The following is a 26,114-nucleotide window of genomic DNA, read 5'->3' on the forward strand; positions in this document are numbered from 1 at the left end:
TCTCCCAAGGTCCCTTCCAGCCCTAACGTCTATGAAATCTATGAAATCTGTTCACCAGGGCTCCCCAAGTGAAAACAAGGTCAAAACAGTCAAGCTGCTGGAAGACCATTTTAGACTGGACATAAGGAAAAACATCTCTACTGTCTGAGTCTCCAGAATGCAAGCACCTACTCTGGACATGTTCAAGGAACATTGGATAATTATCTTGATGGGGTCATCTGACCCCAGCTGACTTCCTGCCTTTTGGGAAGGTGGCTGATCCCAACAATCTCATGTGGTCCCTTCCAGCTCCCATGTCTATGAAATCTATGAATCGTACCTTCCTCCCTCTTCCCTATCCCAGTCCCATACAGAGCCCAGAAGGTGAACAGCCATAGCAGAACGTAAGCTAGAAGACCACATGTCCTTGGGCTGCATACTACATAGGCTACACAATCCCCCACCCCCCCACCCTCAACTGTACCACCACAAGCTCAACTGGCCCACATTGCACTGCCCTGCCCCAGGGGGTGGGCACAGAAAGGAGAAGTCAGAGCCTTCTTATGGGGAAACCCAGAGTCTCTGATACTGCAGCTGGAACAACCATGGGGGAAGAACAGTGGACAGGAATAAGGATAGGGATTTCATATTAATCCTTCACTGGTCACCAGTTGGTCGGTCCCAATTTAAATAAATAGGATGCGGCAAACAAGTAGGTACAGCACACATGGATACAGAATGAGAACACCAGCAATCCATCTAAGACTGTGGAGATTAGATCAGAACCTAGAGAGACTGAAAATGCAACTCCTGTTTGCTAGTTATTAAAAATTTCAGCTTTTTCATTTTACTATTTTTTGTGAAATTAAAATCCTGAAAAAAATTAGTTCAGAATTAAAAATTATGTTCCAATAATATCAAAACATCAAATATTAAATAGTACAATTTTAATAAATCTAACTGATAAAACTGAAACAATGGTTTGAAGTTACCTTAAGAAAGACGTATACATATTTCCTTCATGGAAGATGAAAAAAATATCAAAATTGGTATGTTCTTGTTTAAAGTTGTTTTTGATGAAGTTGCATTTTCTGATGGAAAATTTAAGCAAAGGTTGTTGACCAGCTTCAAGTCACAGTATCAGCAGGCTTGAAGGAGCTTAGAAAAGCCCGCCAGTTGATGAGAACTACCGAGTTTCCAAGAAACATTCCACTTAAAATATAGAAAAAAAGCATTTGAATTTTCTTAGAAAAATAGCACTTTGAGATCAGTTAAGACTCTTACCTAGTTCATCTTGCAGCCATTGTTGATCTCTCCCCTACAGCTTACTTCCTAGTATTCTGTTAATTGTAATAGACTGGGCTTGTAAAGATACTTGAGGAAACTGTTAGCTTAAAAACCAGTATTTGATATTTCTGCACTTAACTTTCATGACTTTTATATACCCAGACAATAACATACATTAAAATTACAACTGAATTACAATGGGGTTACAACTAAAAGTACATGGTACTTTAGGCTAAACTACTACAGGCCTATAGAATTATCCCAAAGCGTGGTGCTAAAACCCCCACTTATTTCATAGTAACATGTTTACTTAAAGCACGTTTGAAGATGCATAACTTTTTAGGGAGGACACCCAAACAACTTTCACAACTAAAGGCTCATCTTGAAACATTATTTGCAGTCAAAGAGCCCAACCATCAATTGTCAATGAGACCCCTGGAAGTAGAGTACCAACAACCTTTACACAATTTCTTTCCTACAAAAATTACTAGAAGAGTAGCCTACAAACATTGCCCGAATTTGAGAACCACATTTTCTTGGACCCCATGATGTTCTTTCTGGGGTTTCCTAGGATGCAATTAATATTTTCTTGGGTTTTTCTGTACTAAAGACATGTGCTATATCATTGGAAAGCTAATGTTATGTTGAATCCAATTATGTTACTGCTATCATTGTACAGATGTCATGCCAACTGTATATTTATGATTTTGGACATTGTTTAGGCAAGGAATTTAGGAATGCATACTTAAGGACAAATGCCACTCCCTGAACCAGGCAGAAAAGGATATTATTGGGTTGAACACCCAAAGCATTGATCTGCCTATAGTAGGCATATATCATCTCTCTAGAAAAAAAAGCATGCGAGAAACACAGCCCAACCACAGGAATTTGAAGTGCCTCAGGGAAAACAGAAATTTCTGGAGGATTCTGATGACTCATGACCACTTGCAAAAATGTTGGGGGTGTGGGGGGGAGCAAAGGAAGCCGCTGGCTTCCTGAGGGGGTTAAAAACATAATTAACTAGCCAACTGAAAGGGTCTAGCTATGATAAAATTGATCTTGGGATTTTTTTCCCCCCGGCCTGAAGAAGAGCCCAACGCCCCAGGAGCCATGGCTTGGGGGAACCAATTTCTGGAGATACTGATAGGACACCCAGGAGAGCTAGGGTCAGTTTTGCTTGTATAATTTTTTTTCTCTACATAATAAATCTGTTTGTTCTTTCCACAGACAACCAGTAAGGAGACAAAAGAGTGACCTTTGGGCAAGTGATATTGCAGGCTAACCCATTCTATGGGAAAGGGGAACTGAAAATTACTTTCACAAACCAAAGGAGAGGACTACCTAGAACTGGCTGCTGCAGCTGTGGCATCCAGTATAACTGCAGTGGAACTGACGCTTATGGAGATAAGGAGGGAAAGGGCAACGTAGGCAAGCCTGAAATTATTGGTTATGTATACTGATTATGAGTGCACTGACAGATTTTAGGGGCCCATACTGACAGCTGATTTTTAAAGGAGGCATATTGGCTGATACCAATCCAATTTCTGATACAGATGCATGCAGCTGTCAAGTTTGTTGTGGTAGATGGGGAGGGAAGGGGTGTGGTGGGGGGGCAGATCAATGTCCCCCCACAGCAAGGGAGGGAGAGAGGCTGGGGTAGGCATTGCCCACGCAGGGTGGGGCAGGCATGGGATAGAGCCAGCTTGTCCAGGGGGTGCAGGGAGGGAGGGTTAAGTGGGGGCTGCAGCCCTCCCAAACTTCACCATAGCCCCCCTTTCAGTGCTGCTGCCGCCCACAGCCTGCTCCTATCCCTCTGCTGGGAAAAGCCCAGCATAGCCTCTGGCCCCAGCCCCCATCTGGGGGCACATAGCAATGGGAGCTGCTCCCCCTCCCTGCGCCCCTTGGATAAGCCACAGCTCCATCCCATGCCCACCCCATCCTGGCTGGGAAATGCCTGCCCCAGACCGACTCCCTCCGTCACTGCTGGGGCCTCAATCTGTCGTCCTCATGTCCCTTCCCTCCCCTTCCCCCTCCCTGTCCACCACAACAGACTGGCCAGCTGCACGCAGCTTTCCAAGTTGCCAGGCTGTGCTCCTCACTGCCTGCACAGGCATTTAAATAATCAGCCAAATTATTGGTCACGTCAGGGCAATTTCTTATAGTCATTTTTCTTTATATTGGTGCCGATCTGATATCAAACCGATGCATCGGTGCACCCCAAGCACTAAATCAGTTAAGAGTGCCCTACCACAAAAGTGATTGAAAATAACTAAATAAATAACAACACATTTCTTTTCTGTGGTACATGATAATAAATCAAAAAATCTAGACTGGCCTCCCCTTATGCAGGAACAAAACTGTTCAAAAGCAGCTCCTCTATTCACTGCCACGGTTACCTTAGCCTAGTAACAACATGCAAGGTCCATTGCTTCCTATTAAGTTGGATCTGAGGTACTTAATGAACCCTTGCCCCACCCTAGTTTGAGAGGGATTGGGGGTGAAAAACAACCAATGGAGACCCTTCCCACACTTCTCCTCATTTTAACAGGTTAACAGACACATATGAATGGTCTATGCATTATGTTCAAACAGTTGGCAAAGCATTTACCACCAAGCACCTAGTACAATTTAATATCCTCCTGTCAGAAAATATATATCTGAACAGTGTCTTCACTCTCATCACTCAAATGTTACATGCTGTGGGCAAGGTTACCAAAAGCAATCAGATGAATAGTCTTGAACATGCACTTGGAAATCCTTTTCAAGTATTAGTTCTGATCCTATAATCTTTAACCCCATCTATGCTTCACCTACCGGGTTCAGAGTTTAAAGTCAAATGGTCCTAGAAAATTAAAACATTTCAGAATTTACTGCTTTTTGTTTTGTGTTTAAACTGAATTATTTAACATGTGCAGTCATTCATTCATAAAATAAGCTCATAGGAAAGGAGGGCAGGAAGGGACTTCACATGGGCAACTAATTTAGCCACCTGTTCAAGGGAGGATCATTCCCAACTAAACCATTCCAGTCAGGGGGTTCCACAATTTCTCTAGGCAGCCTGTTCAATGCATGACCACTGTCATAGTCAGAAAGTTCCCATAAATCTCCAATCTAAAATCGCCCCTGCCGCAGCTTGAGGCTACTGCTCCTAGTTCTGTACTCTACACTCATAGAAAAAAAAGCCCATCTTCATCCTCTCCATAACCATCCTTCAGGTATTTGAAAACTGATCAAATCCCACCTCAGTCATTTCTTCTTCTCCCAGCTAAATAACCCTAGTTCATTCAGCCTTTCCTCAAGTTTTGCCTCCCAGGCCCCTGATAATTTGTTGGTCTGCACTGACCTCTCCCTCAACCATTCCCATGATTTCTGAAGTGCGGGATACAAAAACTGGACATAGTACTCCAGGTGACGCCTCACCAGTGCTGAAGAGAAGCAGCGTCAATTTTCTTGATTTGCAAGTAACATTCCTGTTAATACAGTATTCTGTTGACTTTTCTGGGGCAAAGCCATGCTGCTAGCTCATAACCAGCTTATGGGGTCCACCATAACCTTCTCCCCCAGTCCTTCTCTGTAGTATTGCAGCGTAGCCAGTCGTTCCCATTCTGTACGTGCAGTTATTCCATCCCAAGAACAGGACTTTTCACCTATCCTCCTTGTGGAATCTCATCTTATTCATTTCTCCAGTCTACCCAGGTCATTCTGGAAACTAGCCCTGCCCTCCAGTGTCAGCAACTCAACCCAACTTTGTCTCATCTGCAAATTTGCCAAGCATGGTCTGTTTCAACCAAGATTCAACTAAAACGCTTTCAATTAAAGATTCATTTTTTTGATAAATGATGCAACTGACTACTTTATTTCAAAATTTCAAAGTACAGTCTGGTATCAGGAGATACTCTGTGCATTTGTTACAGCAGTATTTTAGCTTATTAGAAAGTTCTCACATTGTATTAGCAGCTGATAATACAGAGGAGGCAGATCAGTAAGTTGTTTACTCTAAATCAAGGTAATGATGTAACAGTTACCATGGAAGTAATCTTTGTAAGCTACTCTTTGTATGCATCAGTACAGAGAATTTCATGCAGTTCATGCATTTAATTTCCGACAGCCTCAAAAATAGGTAAATCTACACTTGAAAAATAGTAACATTGCAAGAAAAAAAAAAAACAGTATTAAAAGGACACTTGATTGTTTTCTAGTTTAGAAATAAAAGCACAACATAAATGCAGTTAAGATATTGTGAGTTTATTTTATAAAAAGTATATGCAGAAAGTTTAATTTTATAGAATTAACTTTACATGCTGTTTACAACTTTTTCGTTAATACTTAAATATACATATTTAATTCTTAGGAAATTTGATAACAAAATGATAATCACTCTGAGTTCTTCAAACTGCAAAAAGTTTCAAACAGGAGAACCTTTATTAAATACCAGAAACAAGAATAGTTTCAAGAATTAATCTCATCCTTAACCGATGTGGTTACTACACCTCTACCTCCTCAGCAAAAATGTAATCACCTAGCAGTTTTAAGTTCTTAACTGTTTTAAAGAAACATGGTAAAAGGCGCTGAATACTGGTATTACTACACAAGAATATTTTTAACTTCTGCATATTAGAGAAAAGAACAGAACAAAGGCTATGACAGTCACCACAAAATTCAGGTCTAGTAAATGGGGAATATGGCATCTGATAGAAAGTGCAAACATTTATTCTTCACATATTGGGATTTCATCAGGAATACCACCAAACACTCAAGGAACTGAGTTATGTGCATATTACAGTAATGGCAATGATAATATTGACCGTATATATTAATTGCCACATGTCTAGAAAGCGACAGAGCCAAATTTTTCAGGCAGTTTCTCTTGATATAAATTAATTAAAATTTACCTAGAAAATAAAGTCTTCCTATAAAAAGCTGTAAGTTAGACTCGAATGTAATTTAAAGAAACTGAAAGTTAGCAACAGAATGGCAACATCAACCCTGAAATTCTGTCAAGTGCAATCACAATTTCAAACTCAAAAATCAGAAAACATTTTATGTAAAACATTCCTCAAAAAAACAGAACAAATAATTTTATACTAACCCATTTTCAATATTAGCTCTGATAATATCCTAGTATATTAATTCAGAAAACAATATTCAATTTGCCATTTTAAATCAATATCCCTATTGTTTCTCTATTTTACTGGAAGTGAGTCCTGCTTAACCTTTGGATTAAAATCCCACATAAGCATAACTTCAAAACAGTTTGGAATTCCAGGTTTTAACCTTCAAGACAAAAATGCTGTCAATGATAATAAACAGACAGTTCATCGTCACTCATATCCGAATCATCTTCATCTACTTCACCTTCAATGACTGATTTCTTCCCTTTACAACATGACACAACTAATCCAATTAAGAAGACCTGTGAATTGAAAAATTGGTAATGTGTTACTGTTGCTTAATTAAGATGAATACAAAAGCAGTAAGTTTAAAACCAAATGACAGTACTGCTATGAAAATGATACCATGACTTAAATTATGTTAAATCATCCCATTTGCTTTAGAAGGGATTTAAACCATATTACTTACTCCAATGAATGCCCAGTTCCCAAAGTAGTAAGCAGCACTGAAGAACCAAAACTTGTGAAGGAAAAGGTATGTCCGAGTAACAGTGCACTGATCTAAAAAGAAAGATAAACAGTGGTAGTCTAACAAATGGACTGAAAGTGACATCAACTGGAAGCAAATATTTTTATGGAAGACTACAATCTAGAATTACAGCTAAAAAGTGTTCTGTGAAGACTAATACAGTTCTCTACCAAGAGAATCTACTATTGCACTCCAAACAGATTACTTCCGTTCATTAACAGGTATGGATACAGAAAAATGCATTTTGTGGAAAGAGCAGTTGAAAAAGAAAAAATTAGTTATACAAGGTTTTACTTTCTTACAAGCCCTAAATTGGTATAATTTAGTTATATATCTAAAAGCTATAAAGTTATATGACAAACTTTTGAAAATGTGCAATGTTTCTAGAAAAAAATCCAGAATAAGGATGTTTATGGACTCAGTCCAAAGACTTGGCAAGGGCACACTACATGCAGGCAGTGCGAGACCTACCCACGACTGCAGGCTGTATCTTTGACACTCCTGGCTTAAGGGAAAAACATGTCTGGTTTCCAGAGAAATTTAAGGTGTGGTACAATTGTAACCTTAACTCTAGAAAATTTTACAGTATACCCGGTGCCTTGCTTAGGAGGTGCTTGATAAGAGATCTCTGCTACCTTGTCTGGTCTCAAAATCCCTAACCACCACACAAAGTCCCCTTCCAGCAGGCATACCTCCTAGAGCAGCAGGAAGGTGGGGAAAGGGAAGGAGCACAGGCTCCTTATTGCACCGAGACCTTGGACTTTGTCCTCTACCTTCCCTGGTTCTCATGATCCTGACTTAGGGAGCTAGCATCCAGTTCCACTGCTGAGAAAGACACAACGCTTGCTGGGAGGATCAAGTGAAACCCAAGTTCCAAACAGCAGGCGGACAGCTCTGTTACAGCAGCATTTACTGGGGCAAAGGTAACCCATCCATATGTTCTCTCTTTCTCCTCCATCTCCAAATAATTAAACAAGTAGCTCCTCTGTTTTCAACCACCCGCACAGCCCAGAGACTCTGCCTTCATCTCCAGGCTCTTCCTTCCAGCTGCTGACATTGCTCACATTCTTCTCCTCAATATTCTGCTCATGTTATTTAAATTCCCTCCAGCAGCTTGTGCTTCAGCAATCTCACCTTTATTGATCATATCAACAGTCTTGAATAGTTTTGTTGATCTAAGAGGTCCATTTAGTCTGTCCCACAAGCAGATCTCTTGCTTTCTCAACTCTAACCCATCTTTACCATTGCTAGCTACACTGGAAAATGGAGGCAGGCAACATTATAAAAGCCACGTGCATTAACTGTGGCCAATTATTATTACAATAAAACCCATAGTCCATCACACCTGGCACCAGAGCTTGCAAGTCAGCCACTCTGATGTAGTTGCCTTTATGAGATGGACGTGGCCCACAGGCTGTTTGCTGAAGCCCCCTGCCTTAAGGGACCAGGATGTCTTGGAAAGATTACCACTGAGTCCAAAAGCCTACAGCAGCTGAACTAAAAGGTCTTCCTTCCATAAATGGGGCATAAGATTGAGTTGTTGCCTAGGAAACAAACTAGAGCAGCTACAGAGACTGCACTGGAGCCTACCTGGGCAGAAGTGGCAAGATCTGACAAGAACTACAAACAGTGTCACAGAGTGACCACCAGTCTGGTCACACCTTCACTGAGTCGCTTCAACATTAAATTTCATTCCCCCCTGCAAAAAAAAGAATATTTTTCCCAATGGGAGTTTTATTTCCGAAATCCTAAACTGACAGGTTGGAGAGCTGAACTCTGCTGCTAACGTTATGAGAACTAAATGCCAGAACTAAATCTACCATTTTTTAAAAAGTATTATTAGCACCTATGTTTAGTCCAGTTTGCTTTATCTGCAGACTCCTGGAATTAGGACTATTAAAGGGCACTGACAGATATACAGCTCCGCAGTCTGACTCACGGAGTTCAACATAAAATGCCATGAGTTAAATTGAATCTCGGCTGGGATGGGAGGGTCGAGCTAATCCAGCAAGAGGCTGCATGTAATGAGGTTCATTTGTCACATGATTGGGCACTTTTTAAAGCTCTCTTCAGCCCTACATTTGTCAGCGCACGGCTGACAATTTCAGTGGCTGACTGCATGACAACAATGTCACTTCTGTCAGCGCCCAAAGAGAAAGCCCATGTTCTGTTCAAGAAAAGTGGCATTAGTCAGTAAACCTGAATCACTCTCTCGTGTGAAACAGGTGTTAGCCGTTAGCTTAATATTTTTCTTTAAAAAAAAAAAAAAAAAAAAAAAAAAAAAAAAAAAAAAAAAAAAAAAAAAGGAATGCCCCAAACCTGGGAGAACGTGGACAAACAATCAAGTGAAGTAGTGAGTTTAACAGGGAGCACAGACTTGCTATGGAATAGGGGACATGCAGTAACTATTCATGTACCTGCAACTATATTTCAGTAAGTGAGAGTTAAACTGAGGCAATTTAGCCTTGTTTAGTTGCTCCACTTTAGCTTCCCACTTATTGGAGTAATGCAGCTACTCAGTATTAGATGTTCCATGGTACATGCCCCGAGCTCCTTTTAAAATTGATTTGATAGTTTGTCTACCCCCTTGAAAAAAAGCTCATATTTCTTTCCAAAACAGACATTTGAACAGAGATAACAGACAATCACTGTCTTCTTGAGGAATCCAACCTCTTCAGACAGCAAGCACATATCCTCTTTACACATTTTCACTCTGCTACTCAAAAGAAAAGAAATGTTGAGAAACCTAACACAACAGCATTATGAGTTATAAGTATAGACAAGGAAAGATTGAAGTCAAGAGTTTAGATTAAATGCATGGGTTAGTATTTTATCAGATTTGAGGCTATTCATTCATGTAAGCTTAGATTTGTTTATAACTGAAGCCTTGAAAATTAGAGATATAAAACAGTAACTTTCTGGTAGGGAGCAAAATTTAGAAAGCTGTGTTTTCTGGTCTCCCCCCCAACCCTTTTAATTAAAGGAACAGGATGGTTTTGGAAATTTGTCATATAGGAAAGTTGGGAGCTTTGCCGATAGAAGTCTACACAGAATTGTACTCCTCTGCCAACATTACGTGCTTTAAAAACAGTAGCAATTGGTATTATTCTTTCATGCACAAAAATTTGTTAGGATTCCAAATTCATCACCAAAACAATACAACAAAATAAGAAAACTGGAAGTATAGTGACAGTGAATTTTTGACAGTCAATTTCTTCAGCGAAGTACCAAAGAATAGCACAGAAAAGTAATATTTAATGCATAGAAAACTGAAAAAAAAAAAACCAAGCAAGCAAGATAAACAATGCAAGATTTTGTTAAAAAGATATGCTTAAAAAATGTTCATAAAGGTAGATATCATATTGTTAAAATGTAACCTGACCTGTACCGACTCCTTTTCTTGTACGTCAGCCATCTTTTATAGCTACTTAGGCAAAAATAACTTGTTCTGTCACATTTCTGTTCGTATTTAATAAAACAGTTGGCAGCTAAAATGACTGAGTTAGTTCAAGCTAGAAACAGCATATAAAGCGCTGTGAAGTGCAACTATTCTTCTCTGGAGTGGGCATAGTTCTGTGGGGCAAGTTTTCCAGTTCTCTTGTATTCCCAACCAACACCAAAAACCCTGGAGAGAAGCGCACAGGCAATTTTTATTCTTCCAGTTATTGGTAAAAGTTCTACAGCCCCTTCTGTGCATAGTAGAGGTTCTTGAACAATGAGTGCAAAAGGGTTTGAAGCCCATCTACCTAGTAATAGATGGCCTAAGTTCTAATTTTGCTTCTTTTAGGAGCTATAAAAAGCATCTACTTGCCTCTTGAGGGTCTGGGATATGTAAGCAGGGATCCTGGTTTTCTTTGATAATACGATAAATTCTTTCATTAAAAAAAAAAAAATGCAGATTCTTCTAGGCCCCCATCTGTGATTAAAATAAAAGGCCCTACCGGCCCTGCTGGTGCCCCTCACTGCCCCCCTGTCAGCCCCCTGGCTCTGCTGACGCCCCTCATGCCCCGCCTTCCCCATCCTACCACAGCCCCCTGGGTCATGGGGTCCTGACCCCAGGTCCATAGCCTCAACCCCTGGCAGGAGGCCACAGCTACTGTAGCAGAGCAGAACCCAACTCCCCCCTGCTGCAGGCTTGGGAGTCCAGCTCTCCACTGCTGTGTGCAACTTCTGAGAGCCAGGGAGGACCCACAACCCAGATCTGTGTGCAGAGCAGGTGTGCGGGCATGCACACGCTGTGGGCTTGGGCTCTCGCCCTACCCTGGGCCCTCTACAGCCCAGCTGGCGTGACCCAGCACAGCAGGGAACAGCAGGGCCATGTGTAGAAGCTGCTTGTCACTGCAAGTTCCGTGCTGCCTTGGCAATGCGCCCCCTGCACGCGTGACTGCAGTGAAGGCAGCAGTGTGGAGCTCAGAGCAACAAATGGCTTCTGTGTGGCTCTGCTGTTCTGTGCTGCGCCGGGTCATGGCCACTGGGTTGCAGAGACTCTGGGGTAGGTCAGCAGTGCAGAAGCTTCAGATCATACCTGCCCTCACCCCCACCACATGCACAGATCTGAAGGGTGCACTAGATCCCCACCCCGCCCCTTGGAAGTGTGTGCAGCATCAGGGAGCTGGCCCCACCTCCACTCCCCAGACAAGCTACCCAGTCCCAGCTCCAGCCCTGCCCAACTTCCCCCGCCTACACACACAGGCTCAATTCCTCAGCCCCCCCCCCGCAAGAGCTGCTCTCCAGGTGCCCGCTGCCTAACCACCCTCCTCCCACTCCCTCCCAGCCCCCTGCAGGCTGGAACTCTGCCAGCCTGCAGAGAGCTCACTGCAAAACCCACTGCTTCTCCAGTAAAATGAGAAATCCACGTTTGCCTCTGCTAAAAAAGGTAAAATCTATGATTTACTTCGTTTTTCCATGCGAAGCAGAAAACATACTTTATCATCAGGGATTCATAACAAATAAACCAATTAACCAACTAACCATACACCCACCCACCAGCAAGATGCATAAAACAATTTTAAAGGGCACAATAGCAAGCCCACGGAAAGAAGAGTTAGGTCATACTACCAAAATTAGCAAGTTGGATGCAGATGGGAAGAGGGGTGGGAATTAACTCACAACAACTGGGATTGTTGGACCAAGGAACTGATTTTTCCCCCACCAGCTTTTACAACACCTGAACCTTATTTACCCACTCCAAATAAAGTAGTAAATTAAGAGAGAAAGTGCAAGCATTATGACAGTTTAAAACAACTTTGTTTGTAATATACTACCTACCAGGATAAAAGAAATGGAGAAGAGATGTGTTAATAGCTCTCTCTTTATTTGAAAAAAAGTAGAAGTCCAGCACATAAGTGGAAATACCATAGTCCCACTGCCATCTGCAGCCCTCCAGCTGCTTACCTGAATTAAGCAACAGCTAGGAAAGACCTACAGATGGTTCTCAACAGTAATCTGACCAAACAAATTACAGTAAATAATTTGGAACAGTCTGACCTTCAAAAGATATGTTAATGAAATATGACAAGTTCAACTGTTTAAGCTTTGGTTATTTTTTTTTTCTAAGTTATAGACTGCTGATTTGGTGAATATTAATCACACTTTGACTGTTCTAATTAGTAAGGTTTGAAATAAATCATAAGCAAAGATTCTAAATTTTTAAGAGTTAATTTGGACATTCACATTTACTATTAAAACTCAAGGTACTCTCTCTGTCATCTGGGAAAGGCTTTGTAAATAGCCTCTTCAATGAGAGTACAGGGGAGAGTAATGATGACATTAGTAAGAATTAAAACAATCATTTAATCAGAATGGAAGCTGAAAAAAATAAAAAACATTTAAGTATTAGACACACCCCAGACATGGGGGAAAAAAAGTGGATGAAAAAAATAGTAGAACATGTTTGATCACTGCTATCTAGTTAAAATCAACAAAGATACAAAAGAAGAAACATGTTTTACAGAAACTGGATGCTCGAGACCCAAGAAAAGATAGTGACAGGGTCTAATAGCAACAATAACCAGAAAAGCCAAGTGTATTTTATTTTCAGTCCACTGATGGAAATTTTTCATTCTGGCAAGGTAGCAGCCTTTAGGTTCAATTTACTGATGTTCTTAACCAAGGGCTATTTCAGAGAAGTGAATTAGCCTGTTACTTAAAGAAGATAAATTACTAAGATGGACAAGTAACTATTTTACCTTCACAAGAAACTGAAGTGACAAGAGGCAATTCTCTAAGGCTGAAAAGGAAGCCATTTCCCCATGCTTGGCTCCAATTATAGCTTTTACAGAAATACCAGGTTCTTTTGTCTTTTACAAAAATAAAATATCCTTAGGATGGGGTGGGGGACGCAAGGGAAACTTGAAGGAAAAAAGGTTAGTCAGATAAGATATGATTTCTTAAAACTCCTCTCCTCATCTGACAGCATAAACTTTAGAAAAGAGTAACTACATAAAATGTTCACTATTTTTACTGCTGACGACTGAACTGAAATGGTAAGACAACTGCCCAAGACTACAGCAACATTCACCTCTCATGAATTCATTTTTATGATATGGCAGAAGTCTACAAAACTTGAAGAAAGGAATCCACAGATATTCTAGATTCAACATTACCGTAAGTAGCAACATTGCTGATCAATATATCAGTCAAAAAGATTATCACAAGATATTTTTGTTGCACAGTAACTCTGGTGTACTCAACCAAACATAAAAACAAATGTTTTATTAGAAATATAGATATTAAATGGACATTTTTTCTTTAGGTTCATGTCAAAAGTCATTTTACTCAACATCAGCACAGCAGATAGACAAAGAATATGTTGATTTATCATATGCCATTTTTAATCAAATATTAAAAGTCCAGTTGCCTAGCAACTAATAGCAAATTGACCAAACAATCGATTACATTCTTAATCTTAAAAGAACATCTAGTGTCATCTTTGTCATTTAAGATGCATGAATGACCAGGAAAATGTCATCCCTATGCAACACTTTGGTTCATTACACTCGTAAGTTTAAAGTGCTAGACTAACCATAACATTTGCAAGTAGGCTTTTAAAAATAGAATTAAAAAAATTACTCAAAACGCATCCTACAAAATAATAAAAGAAAAAGAAAGAAAGAAAGTGCCATCATACATTTGATATTTTTGTGGAAAAATAGACCTCTACTTCCCCTTTTCTGATTTTAATTGCAACAGAAAATCTAGAAATACGTAACTTCTCACTTATCATACCAATCAACCTGATAGTCACCTGTAATAAAGGAAAGAAAGAGCACAAGGAGGAATGGAAGAAGAAGAGACAGGCATGCAAGGAATAACTAGTTTCAAATTTAGCTGCCAAAACTCTTAAAATTGGATCTGATTTGTATTAAACTTTAAGGCACTTACACCTGCAAAACATGATCTTCTCCATGGACGTTAGTTATGATTACTTCCTTTTGTCTTTTTTAAATGCATAAAAGCTTAAAAAGGATTACCAGAGGCAATTGCTTCCTTGTTTAGAACAAGCTGGATAAGTAATGCAATTTAAAAAAAAAAAAAAAAAAAGAGACACACAAAAACTGGTCTACTTACTTTTTTATACCTTGTTTATAGAAATTTGCTCAGAAGAAACTGACTTCACATAAGAACTTCTGGGCACATTTATCTAACTTTCCTCCCACCTATACATTTGGTCCAATAAAACATATCACCAAAAAGCTCTTGCTTCTCACGTATTTCCTGGATTATGGCTATAACAGTTTCCCACATTTACATGATGGTTATTTTCCAATTTCAAAAGGAGGCACATGTCACAAACCCACAATATTCTGGAGGTGTTCGTGCAATGTTATGCATGTACCTCTGAATTAGGTTTACTTATATAGGGTGTTCCATATTTTTGAGTAGCTAAAAGGAACTATGCTTAAAGTTTCTTATTTATACATGTACGTAAATTATGGTGTTTGATATGGAGGTATTTCTAGCCTCTTATGTGACAGCCAGTTAAAGAGGCCTATGAGACCTCAGGACAGACCAAGGCTATTCACACCTAGAAGAATTAAAGGCTAGATAACAGGCAGCAGGAAAAATTGAGTATTAAAATTTTGAGTGCAGACTTGATGTGCAATGGCTTGACCCAGGCAAGAGAATCACTTGAGGGAAATAATCTTCTCCCCAAATAGTATTGGATTAAAACAGGAAAAGTGGAATAATCATCTTTGTTTGAAAGGATGAAAATATTTCCCTAGTCATAAATGAGTCATAAGAGATGCATGACAGGTCAAGTGGGGGGAGGGAAACTTATATGCATAATTAAATCTCCAAGAATGGACCTTGGTAGAAAACTGACAACATTGATCATACCTAGGAAACATACAGGCCTACTGTATGCGTTACTTAACGCAATTTTAAAATAGTCATGCAGAAGAAATAAACTTCATGACAAAGTGAGCTAAAAAGATTGAATCAGAAGTTAATGCCACTCAGGAAAGAGACCTTGGGGTCAGTGTAGACAGGTCTCCAAGTGTGCAGTAGCAACCAAAAGGCCAATAAAAACGTTGGGCATCATTCAACTAGGAAACAGAGATCATCAGGCCATTATACAAATCCACAGTGCACTTGCAACTTGAATACCGTGTACAGTTTTGGTCTCTGCATCTCAAAAAGGGTCTAGTAGAATTGGAAAATGTAGATAAGACCAGCCAAAAGAATACAGGGAATGGAGCCATGCCATACCAGGATAGACTAAAAAGGATAGGGCTCTTCAGTTTGGAAAGGAGAAGGCTGGTGAGGAATATGATAGAAGTCTATAAAATCATGAAGGGTGTGGACAAGAGTGAACAGGGAACAGTTATTCACCAAGTCCCAGATACTAGAATTCAGGCATGCATCTGCAAGAGCAAAGAGGGGAAACCCATGAGGTTCCCTTCCTCTGCAGCAGGGAAACACCCCTGCCCCCTCCACCCGGAATCATCTGCAGATGGATTCCTGGAGTATACGTCTGCAAATACAGTGTGGAAAATCTTCATGAAGACAGACCAAGATCGGAAGGCGGCAGCCCGTCTTGTGGGATGTCTTCATCACCTATCTTGTTACACTGCTGGGAACAAGCATTCAAAATGCTTGCTGCATTTGTCCCAGGATAAAAAACTTACCTTTTTTTTTTTTTGTGGCAGTAGATTTTGGGCCTTGTCCTAGGACACCTGCAAGGGATGTTTGAACAGGAACTGCTCTGTCCCCAGGACAGAGAAGTTACACCTGCAAAACTGGAAATCTGTTTCTATCCTTAGAGTTTAGGACTAAGATACATGCATAAGGTAAAATGATTGTTTCAATATTTTTGCATCTTGGTCTGTATCTCAACATGTAGTTACTGATTTCTTCTGTTGTTTTTAATACACTGGTGTTATCTTTCATAAACTTATTGTCATTGATGTATGATTTTGAGTATACAGACAGGCCTCTTCTCTAAGAAAAAAGGGGGGTGGGGGGAGTGAGAACAGAAAAGATTACAGTTTGAGCAATTACAAAGGCTGCAATTCTTCTGGCCAGAAAAATTCTCCACTGTTATAAGCTGGTAAGATCTGAGTAAGAAGGGTATGGCTGAGGTGCCACAAGTCAAGGATCTAGATTCTGGAAGATCTCAGCGATCAGACAGCAAATAGCAGCAAGAGGTTTGGAGCTGGAAGACATCCCTGAAGGTACAAGGACACCCTAGAAAAGTTACTCAAACACCTAGCTGACTCTAGGGTCAGGGTGTGTTTGCAGCACAAGTTCTCATGGTGAAATAGCAATACCACACTTACTACCATTACTTAAGTTTCAGTCCTTAAAATTATTGAATAATTTCACTTTTCTTCTGTCAGATGCTGATGAATGCCTGCCTTCCCTGACAACATTGTTTTAAAAATTAATATAATTTTGTTTTGACAACTTGTAAGTGGGTGTATATATTTGTTCCAACAAAAATTTAATCCCTCCCAAATGCATTCTTGAATGAATAACGAGTCTCTGCTGCCCCATCATAAGGCTTTGCATCAAATCTGTAAGCACCTGCTTGTCAAAGTTTACTATCCTTGGAATGTTCCAGGTTGCACAATCTATACTAAAGATGGGTGGGATTAGTGGTAAGCACCCAAAACCTAGAATCAATTTACAGCACTAGAGTCTTATTAGAAAATAGCAACACTATGATTTCTTGAGAGAGAGAAAGGTAGAAAGTGGAAAGCAAGGAACAAGGATGAAATATTAAGTTTTCAAACTCCACTTATTGCCACTTCAAAAATTATAAAAATACATTAGTTTAAAAAAAGTATTCACAAAAGGTTAATTCCTTCTTAGTATGAAATCAGCTAAGTGGTAACCGTAAACAGGAGCATTGTATGTGCACTCCCTGCACTGTATAACTTATAGGACCTCAGTACACTTTCTTGTACCACCCAGGACTTTAAGACCATTTACTACAGGGGCAATTATTTCAGCTGGAGGGCTACTTAATGAGTTTTGGTGAGCTGTTAAGGGTTGCAAGGGTAGCCCTGCCCCTTGATAGGTGCCCCACCCCTGGTTGCCATCTTGGGACCAGAAGTCCATCCCCCGCCCCGACCTTTGCCCCGAGAAGTATTCCTTTTGGAAAGAGGGTTTGCCATTTTGGAACTGGAAAAAAACAATTTATATACTACAAAGCAAAACACTGATAATAACATATTTTAATTTCGTCTTAAAATCTTTTTTTTGTCCTGATTTGTGCATGTTTGCACAGTATATATAGAGGTGATTGCATAATAGCTCAAAATAAAGTCTTACTCTTGTACATTGTGGGGGTGTGGAAGGGAGTAAGACAGTATGGGTGGGTGCTCTGTGCTGCCACCTCTGCCCTGCTGGGCAGCCCAGAGGCAGCAGTGATGGTAGCAGACATGCAGGGCAGCCTGGTGTGGGTTGTGGGCCAGCTGCAGCAAGAAGTGCCTGGCAGCAGGGAGGGGGATGGACTGCTTTTCCCCTACACCAAGGAACAGTTACTTCCTAGCCACCATAGTTGCCCAGTGCAGAAGTGTCTGGAGCAGGGGGAGGGTGGGCTGGGTCAGAGTTATGTATGTGGGTCCCCACTAGTACCACAGGGCTGAGGACAGCAGTGGCAGCAGCCAGGAGGTGCCACTGCCTGGGTTGCCTAGAAAGGCAGTCCAGCTACAGAGCTGCCCCAACCCCGCTGTGTGCTCAGGAGGCAGGAAGATATGCAATGGCTAGATGGTACCTGGGCCAGGCAGAACCAAGAGATCCACCATGGGCCAGACAAAGACCCTTTGGGGGCCAGATCCAGCCCAGGGACTGTAGTTTGCCTAGTCCTGGTTTACCACCTTGCATCCAACTTGTATAGTTCTCAAACCTGCCTGAAACAAAGTCCAAGGGTATTTATGCATTCAAAAAACACATGTACAAGCACACCCCCACTCTTGTTGGTATTTTTATAGCACGTAAAGAAAAATATGGTCGCATTCATACCTTACTGAACTGAGCCATAAAAAGGGGCATTCTTTTCCCCCTGATACAATGTTAACAGCTGAGCATGCAGTCAGCTGCTCTGCATAAAAATACATGAACTCTTAGTAAACAGAGAAGGAAGGACTTTATTTATATTAGTTCTGTACCTGCTTCTTTCCCACCTTTATTGAACAACTTGTTAAGTAAAGTAATCTAATCAAATACATCTTTACCTAGGTTAACTTTTAACCAATAGTGTATAATCCAATTAGGTGATTTTTTTTTTTATCTACTTGTTTGATCGCAGTGTCTCACACCTCAACCTAGAAAGCCACTATAGCAGGGGTTTCCAATGCAGAGCAGTAATCCAGCCCACAGAATTATTTTTTCTGGCTCCCAAGGGAACTTCAGCAATGCTTTGGCAGTGTGGGGCTTTGCCTGCATGGCAGCAGGAGAGGCGATGGCAATGAAAAGTAGGAGGGAGAGTGGGCTAGGACCAAGAGCAGAAACTGCTTCAGCTCTGGCTCAGCAGCACAGATCAAGCTGGAAACAGCCTACACTCAGCAACTTTTTGCAGTAAACACAGCTTAATTCTGAGCCCATGCTAGAAAGCAGCACGCACTAGCTCTGCTGGTGTTTTCTAGGAGGCACGACGGTTAAATATGCATTTTTGCATCCCTGATACACCAGCATTAAAAACTGCTGCTACCACTGTAAAAGGACAAACCAACTAAAAAAAACTAGTATGGAATTCGGTGCATCACAGTGGCGCTATGCAGGAAAATATGTTGTAAATAAAGTACTTTTTTAAACTACTAATCCTGCATACTTCATTTGTTTTCCAGGAATCAAGCAGAATCCTCCCCTTTTGCATAAAAATATAATTTCAGCAGGCCAAACCACAAATTATACCAAGGCAAATCAGTTGGTTTTGGATTACACCCTGCATTGGATGGTTAGCAACCTTTTAGATAGATACAGAAGATAGCAACAGTTTCTCCTCACAGCAAACTTTATTCAACAGCTTATTGCAGCAAGTCTAGATTGCACTTTTACAAGCAGGCAACAAATTAATGACCAAAAAGGATTGTTGGGCTGGGGTTAGGACAGAAAAGTGCTCAGTTCTAGATGGTGGAACCTGTGGAACACCTACCTATGCAGACTGCTGCTGGGTGCCAAGCACCTGATTAGTGGCTTTATGGACTTCAGGCTTCATCTGAACCATCTAGAACCAAGCACTGTGCAGCATGGGAGAAAGGGAATGAAGGTAGAGAAGTAGTAGGATTACTATGGGTAGACAGTGTGGAACCTTAGCTTTGGACAGAAGCTGTGAAAATGGTTCTCACAGTTTGAATTCTTTTTGAAATTAAGTACATTCACATTATGGTAGAAGATGGAACAGCTTTTTGAGATTAAAAAGACAATGTTAAGACCATGTCTAACTTCCAGGAAACATCTTGATTGGAGAGGAGAGGAAAAAGTTGTCCCCAGAGGGACAGAAACAACCAATTTCCTGAATTTAAAAACCTATTTCAATATGGACATTCTTTGGGGTGGGGGAGAAATCTTTCTAGTGACAGCCCACAAGTATGTACCATCATACAGGCTTCATCTTGGACTTCCAATGCAAATGGAATTTGGTAGCCAAGTCCAAAATATCAGAGTGCAGAAGCAAGTTCTGTGCTTTAAAAAATAAAAGAATTACAAAGTATAAAAATATCGCCCCAAGGGAATGTAAGGAAAAATCCATACCTTCTTGGGTATAGGTCTTAAAATACAGTGTACAGGAAGCTTCAAGCTGGTAGTTTTTTTACTGTCCAAGTGAGAAAACACTGCAAATTTCTGGTGACATTAAATGAGGTAAGATTTACTGCTCGCCTTGTCTAACTTCCTTAAAAACAACAACACTTGTGAACCTTGAGTAACCCAACAAAACGTAAACACACATGATACCAGACCTGGAACATGTTTTGATAAAGTGGGAGCTCCAAAGGGATGCTACTAGTTTGAAAAAAAATTCTATCCATCCATACTAAAGATGCAGGTAAAATTTTGACCATTTAATATACCTCTGAACTCTCTATATTTAGTACTGCCTAGAAAGACTCAAAAATGAGCACCATGTGTTTACTTCACATACGTACATGGAATCTCCAGAATGTCAGATACTTTGTGTGCTCCCTCCCCCCTCCCAACTGGTACTTCCTAATATTGAAACAGTAATTGCTCTGCATAATCACTAGAGGGAAGCAGACAGATCTGCAAGTTATATTTTTAGGCAATTTTTTTTCACCCCATTTACAGTCAGAATCTTCTAGACATATTAATGGGTTTTATCAGGAGAAACTGAAGTCTTTAGCCAGGAATTCTAAGAGATAGCAAGATACCTTATTTTTATTATGCATGATTATGCATAATCATTTATTTATTTTTAAAAATAAATTATAAATATAATTTTTATATTATTTTTATTTATTTTTTTACTTATTTTTATGCATACCTTATTTTTATTATGCATGATACCACATCATATATAGCTGTATTTCCCTTAAGTACGAAGAGGAAGTTCGGGCTCAACCTTCTCATGTAATGGCCTAGAAAGGACTTAAAGAAAATAAATGCCTTCTGATGTTAAATATTAGAAAGGACATTAGTGCCTACATAAATCATACCATCATAAAAATATATAGCTACCCTGCTGTTACCTATATAGTCCTCTGGAAGAAGTCCTGGAATGACCTTGGATTTCATGTTTCTGCATAAATAATTTGATATTTAGATAAATGATACAGAAGGCATCTTCACAGCATACTCCAGAATATAATTTTGCAGAGTGGCAATGACAGCTGCTTCACAGCTGCTGAAAGTGTGCCATCAAGACCAGTCAATGGGATTAAGTGTTTCAGTGGCATTTTCTTTTTATACATGACAAAGCCATTTTTCCATTATTTGTTCCTAGCTGTATCTTCTGTTATCCAGCAGTCTCCACACTAAAATTAGGTTCTTGTGTGGTTTATCTGATGCCCCTCCTCAACAAATGTCTGTAATATTCTTTTGTTTTATATAGAATCATAGAAATTCAGAGTTGGAAGGGACCTCTGCACGCATGTACAATTCCATAGTCCAGATTCAATCAACTATGAAAGCCAGACCTGCCCTGCTGTTTCTTTTCTAGCTACACTGGCCAAATGTATTTACTACTCAACTATTTTTGCAGTTCTTATAGCTTGCAACTTCACAACTCTAGTTGCCTTTCCCCATCAACTGTCAACTAAGTTAGCACTAATTTATCACTACTTTTGTTTCTGGTCTTTAGCAATGACCTAAGTATTCTGAAACTTAAAATATTAACCTGAAAAATTTAGCTTTTGTGATGAAGCATACCATCTTACATAATGCTTCAAGAGAAAGTTGTTGAAAAGCTTTACAGAAGAGCTACACACAATGCCAGACCTGGCACACGTTTTGATCAAGTGGGAGCTTCAAAGATACCACTGGTTTGAAAAAAAAAATCGTAAGTGTTCTGCCTTTAAAATAAGGAATTCTGATAGAAGAAGTAGATAGTTATTATTTTAGGTATCAGACTAAAAACTCTCTCTCACTAGGAGGGTAAGCAAAGTACAGGAACAGGTTACCCAGAAAGACTTGTGGAATCCCCATCCTTGGAGGTTTTTAAGACCTGGCTAAACAAAGCCTTGGTTGTGATGATCTAGTTGGGGATGGTCTTGCTTTGAGTAGGGAGTTGGACTAGATGATCAAGAGGACACTTCCAGCCTTAATTTAAGATTCTCAATAGCTCTGAAACAGTACAATTTTTAAACTGGTAGGACCCAAGTCTGCACAGTACATAGCTGAAACATTAAAGTAGTGTTTTTGTTTACGTGTTCTTTCCCAACCTGAATATCCCGAGTTCCAGGATGATAAACTATTACCATAATAGCTGAATTTTAAAATTAAATTCAGGAAGCTGGCAGATAGATGAAATTGGTGTTTTGGGCCATCTCTACAAAAGGAGAGATCAACTGAAACCGAAATTAAAACAAAAAACAAATAAACCACCCACAGGTGCCCGAACCTGAACCAGATCGAGTCAATAGAAGTCTGTCCATTTTCTTCAAGAAACTTTGGAAACATGCCAGAGAGAAATATCAGGTATACTTGTGAGGAGCCAGAAAGATGGAAGTCAGCAGCTGTTGAGACACTGGGAGACTGGCAGGCTGCCCATGAATTGGGAAACCTAGAAGTCTGCCAGGGAGCCAGAGAGAAAGGCAAGTTAGATGGAAAAACAAGCAGGTTTTTGTGGGAAATCAGTGAAAATTACAACCAAATCAAGTAGAAGAATCATTCCCACAGGACTTTAGTTGCAATTACTCTGCTTTTTCAAAAGGAAAAAACTGTATTCTACAGGAAAGTTTCAGGGCACTTTAGAGTACCAATTTTGCTAGCTATTAATTAGAATGACCAAACTACAATTTAAGCCAATTCTAGCTCTCTGTTGAAGTTACTGCCAAACTTTTCAGCAAGAAATTAACTGGAGTAGCCAGGAAGGAACTAAACTACTAACAGAAAGGGAAGATGCTAAGGAAGAAAATGCGATCATTTCAAACTCAGTTTGTCATGAACAAATTGAAGCAACATGACAAAGTGTGAAAGTCTCTTTTCCTGTTTTTTATCTGCTTATTTACCAATAAGATCACTGTGAATAACAAAAACTGGAAATTGATGAGGAGAAATTTGATACAATTGGTATCCATTGAAACTTGATGGGATAGTTCACATAACTGGAATGTTAATATTACTGGGTATAAATCAGTTTAGGAAGCACAGAGCTAGTAAAGATAGATGTGTGGCACATGGATAGATGACATACTATCTGCTATTGACAGCAGAGACCAAGTAACTGACCTAAAGAACTTTAAGAGATTGGGTATCCAGTACAAACCAAATGGAACAAAAACCAAAAAATTAAAGTTTATCCTTAAACACATCTGATGCATAGAGAATTGGCCTATTACTGAGAATTTCCTTTTACTAAACATGCAGAGCTCATGCAGACAGTAATAAACAGTTTCTTAAGAATGGTGTTATATAGTCTTCTACAAGATGGATCAAGAAATCTTGCACTGAAGGAGTGAAGTAGTTCTAAGGTCTGTGCAATGAACTGGAAATAAAAAAAAGGTCACCACAGACACCACGCACTGATAAGCACTTGGATATATGTGAAAGGAAGTACCAGTAATAGTGCTATTTTAGTTCTGTATACAGCAGTGGTGATACTAATACTAGAAAACTGGACACCTTAACTGGGACCCCCAGTAAAATAATTGGAGAAAGTGCAGAAGAGCACCACAAAGAAAAGTTATCTTAGGGGATAGGGGAAAGCTCTCTTTCCTCTGATTGATTTAGAAAGCTAAATCCTTTCAGTCCATCAAAAAGCAGACTGTAAGGTGACCCAATTATAGCATTTAAGTATCCTAAAAAGGAGAAATACACCAGAGACTAACACTCTTCAGCTTAGTGTAAAGAAATAGGCACAACAAGAACCAATGGCTGAAGTCACATAAAATCAAAAATAAGAAAAAACGTTAACAGTGGCAATAGATGACTGAAAAAAACCACTAAGGGAAGTAGCTGATTCTCCATTGCTTGGAGTTGTCAAATAAGAGTCTAGATGCCTTCTGGGAGTATGCCTGTAAGACAAAAAGCTAGAGAGCTCCATACAAGAAGATGTAGACCATTAAATGTGACATACAATATGCAGGAGGTCAGACTGGATTGAATAATGTCTTTTGAGCTTAAGCTTCTGATCCAGCCATAGGTTCATATAAAAAAGTCCAATTAGAGGCCAACATATAAATGCTAGAGCTTTTCCTAGTTACTTTTAAAAGAAGAAGGAAAAAAAAAAGTCTCATCAGAAGAAGTGAGAAATTATTCTTCTTGAGGGCCTCAATACTGGTTAGCTTCAAAAAACAATGTACTCAAGATGAACATAGGTAGACAATGTTCTTTGGGTAGATGTGATATCTTTTATTAGACTAGCTAAATTAGTTGGAAAAAATTGTTCTTTCCAAGCTTTCAGGCACGAACACCCTTCTTCAGGACATACAGAGAGTCTGTTGGTGCTGTGTGCTCTAAGGAAATATCAGATTACATCGAATCCATCCTAAAACCTCCTATCACCCAAAGACCGAGTTTTGTCCAAGACACAACAGACTTTCTACGAAAACTTAAAGACATAGACCACCTTGCCAGCAATACCCTCTGAGGCACCATGGATGTTACCAGCTTATACATCAATATTCCCAACCACAATGGCATCCAAGCCTGCCTTACATATCTAGAGAAGCAAGATTACAATTCAGAGTACAGACCTACAGAAATTACTGAATTTATACACTTCATCCTCACATAACTTCAGGTTTCAATAATCAACTTTCTCCAGACTGTGGGCACATTGATGGGCACAAAAATGGCACCACAATATGCCACCCCTTTTTTTGGCCCACCTGGAAGAAGAATTCCTTAAGAACTGCACCAAACCCAGCAAGGTATACCCAAGGTGGACTGAAAACCTGCAGCCTCCGATTGAATGCGTGATGGGAAAAAAAAAAACAAAAATCAATAACCGTTATGCCAACATCAGACTCTCTTGAATACTCCAGCACCAACATTTCCTTTTATCCTATAAATCAAATATCCAGAAAGGTAAAGTACAAGCCACCATATACAAGAAACCCATGGACCAACATACATGTGTACACAGAACAAGCAATCACCCTACACACACCAAGAAAGATGCAATATACAGCCAAGTCCTCTTATATCAGTGGACTTGCACTGAGAATACCCACAATCGTCACTCTGCAAGTCTCAAAAGGACTTTCAAGCAACAAGGATATTCCTCCAGAGAGATGGACTGCACTTTTGAAAAAGGCACCTGGATACCATGTGAAGAAAAGGCTGCAGTAGAAAAAGAAAATCCCCATGAATTGCACACTGTTGGTTATGACATACCAGCCTTCCCTGAACCTGTACAGAAAATCTTCAAACAATTGCAACCCATACTACAAGATGACCCAATTCTCAAAGACATCTTTCCAGAACCACCCATCCTAGCCTTTAAACAAGCACCTAACTTCACCAACCTCATCATTAGAAGCAAAATTTCCTAAGGCCTAAAGCACACCAAATGGATCCAGATCATGCTGGGACAAAAAATGTAAAACCTGCCATCACAGCTCCACCACTCCCACAATAACTATATCCCGCAACAGAACCATCACCATTCCTGGATCTTATATTACATTTTTGGAGGTGCAGGTGCATCTCTCATCCACTGCACTAAATGCCGTGATAAAAATTATGTAGAAAAAAAAAAAAAACAACTGCATACCAGAATGAACACACACACACACAAAAATCAAAAGACAAAAATCCCCAATTACCTGTGGGGGCACACTTCTCACAAGACACCTACTCTCTCCATTCTAATCCTCAAAGGGAATTTGGAGAACACCTTTTGTAGACAAGCCTATGAACTTCACTTCATCCATCAGATATAAAAGAGCATGAACTAAATAAATATAGACATTGGATTTATGGCACATTATCACCTGCCTGCCAACTGATAACGCCAGGTAACCTGTCTGCATTTTACCAGCTACATTCTATCACCAGTTCAACAATCCCCTTCCTCCCATGCCATTTGTCTTACACCTATTGTCTCCCATTCCCTTTGATCCCCATTGCTACGCATT

The 26,114-nt window shown here is 39.9% G+C and overlaps 1 protein-coding gene across 2 annotated transcripts in view; it reads right to left on the reverse strand.

Annotated features, from left to right (window-relative positions):
* Nucleotides 1–5,493: 5,493 nt before the first annotated feature.
* The window catches only part of LMBRD1 (LMBR1 domain containing 1), a 208,362-nt gene continuing 187,741 nt past the window's right edge, over nucleotides 5,494–26,114 (reverse strand). For both annotated transcript variants that reach the window (XM_019537605.1, XM_019537604.1), the window contains exons 15-16: nucleotides 6,847–6,938; nucleotides 5,494–6,679 (exon numbers count right to left, since the gene is read on the reverse strand). In XM_019537605.1, the coding sequence (XP_019393150.1) occupies nucleotides 6,560–6,679; nucleotides 6,847–6,938 (212 nt within the window). In that variant the 3' untranslated portion in view covers nucleotides 5,494–6,559. The remainder of the gene's footprint in view (nucleotides 6,680–6,846; nucleotides 6,939–26,114) is intronic.

This window comes from Crocodylus porosus, unplaced genomic scaffold (genome assembly GCF_001723895.1).
Source record: "Crocodylus porosus isolate Cpor-Errol unplaced genomic scaffold, CroPor_comp1, whole genome shotgun sequence".
NCBI lineage: Eukaryota > Metazoa > Chordata > Crocodylia > Crocodylidae > Crocodylus > Crocodylus porosus.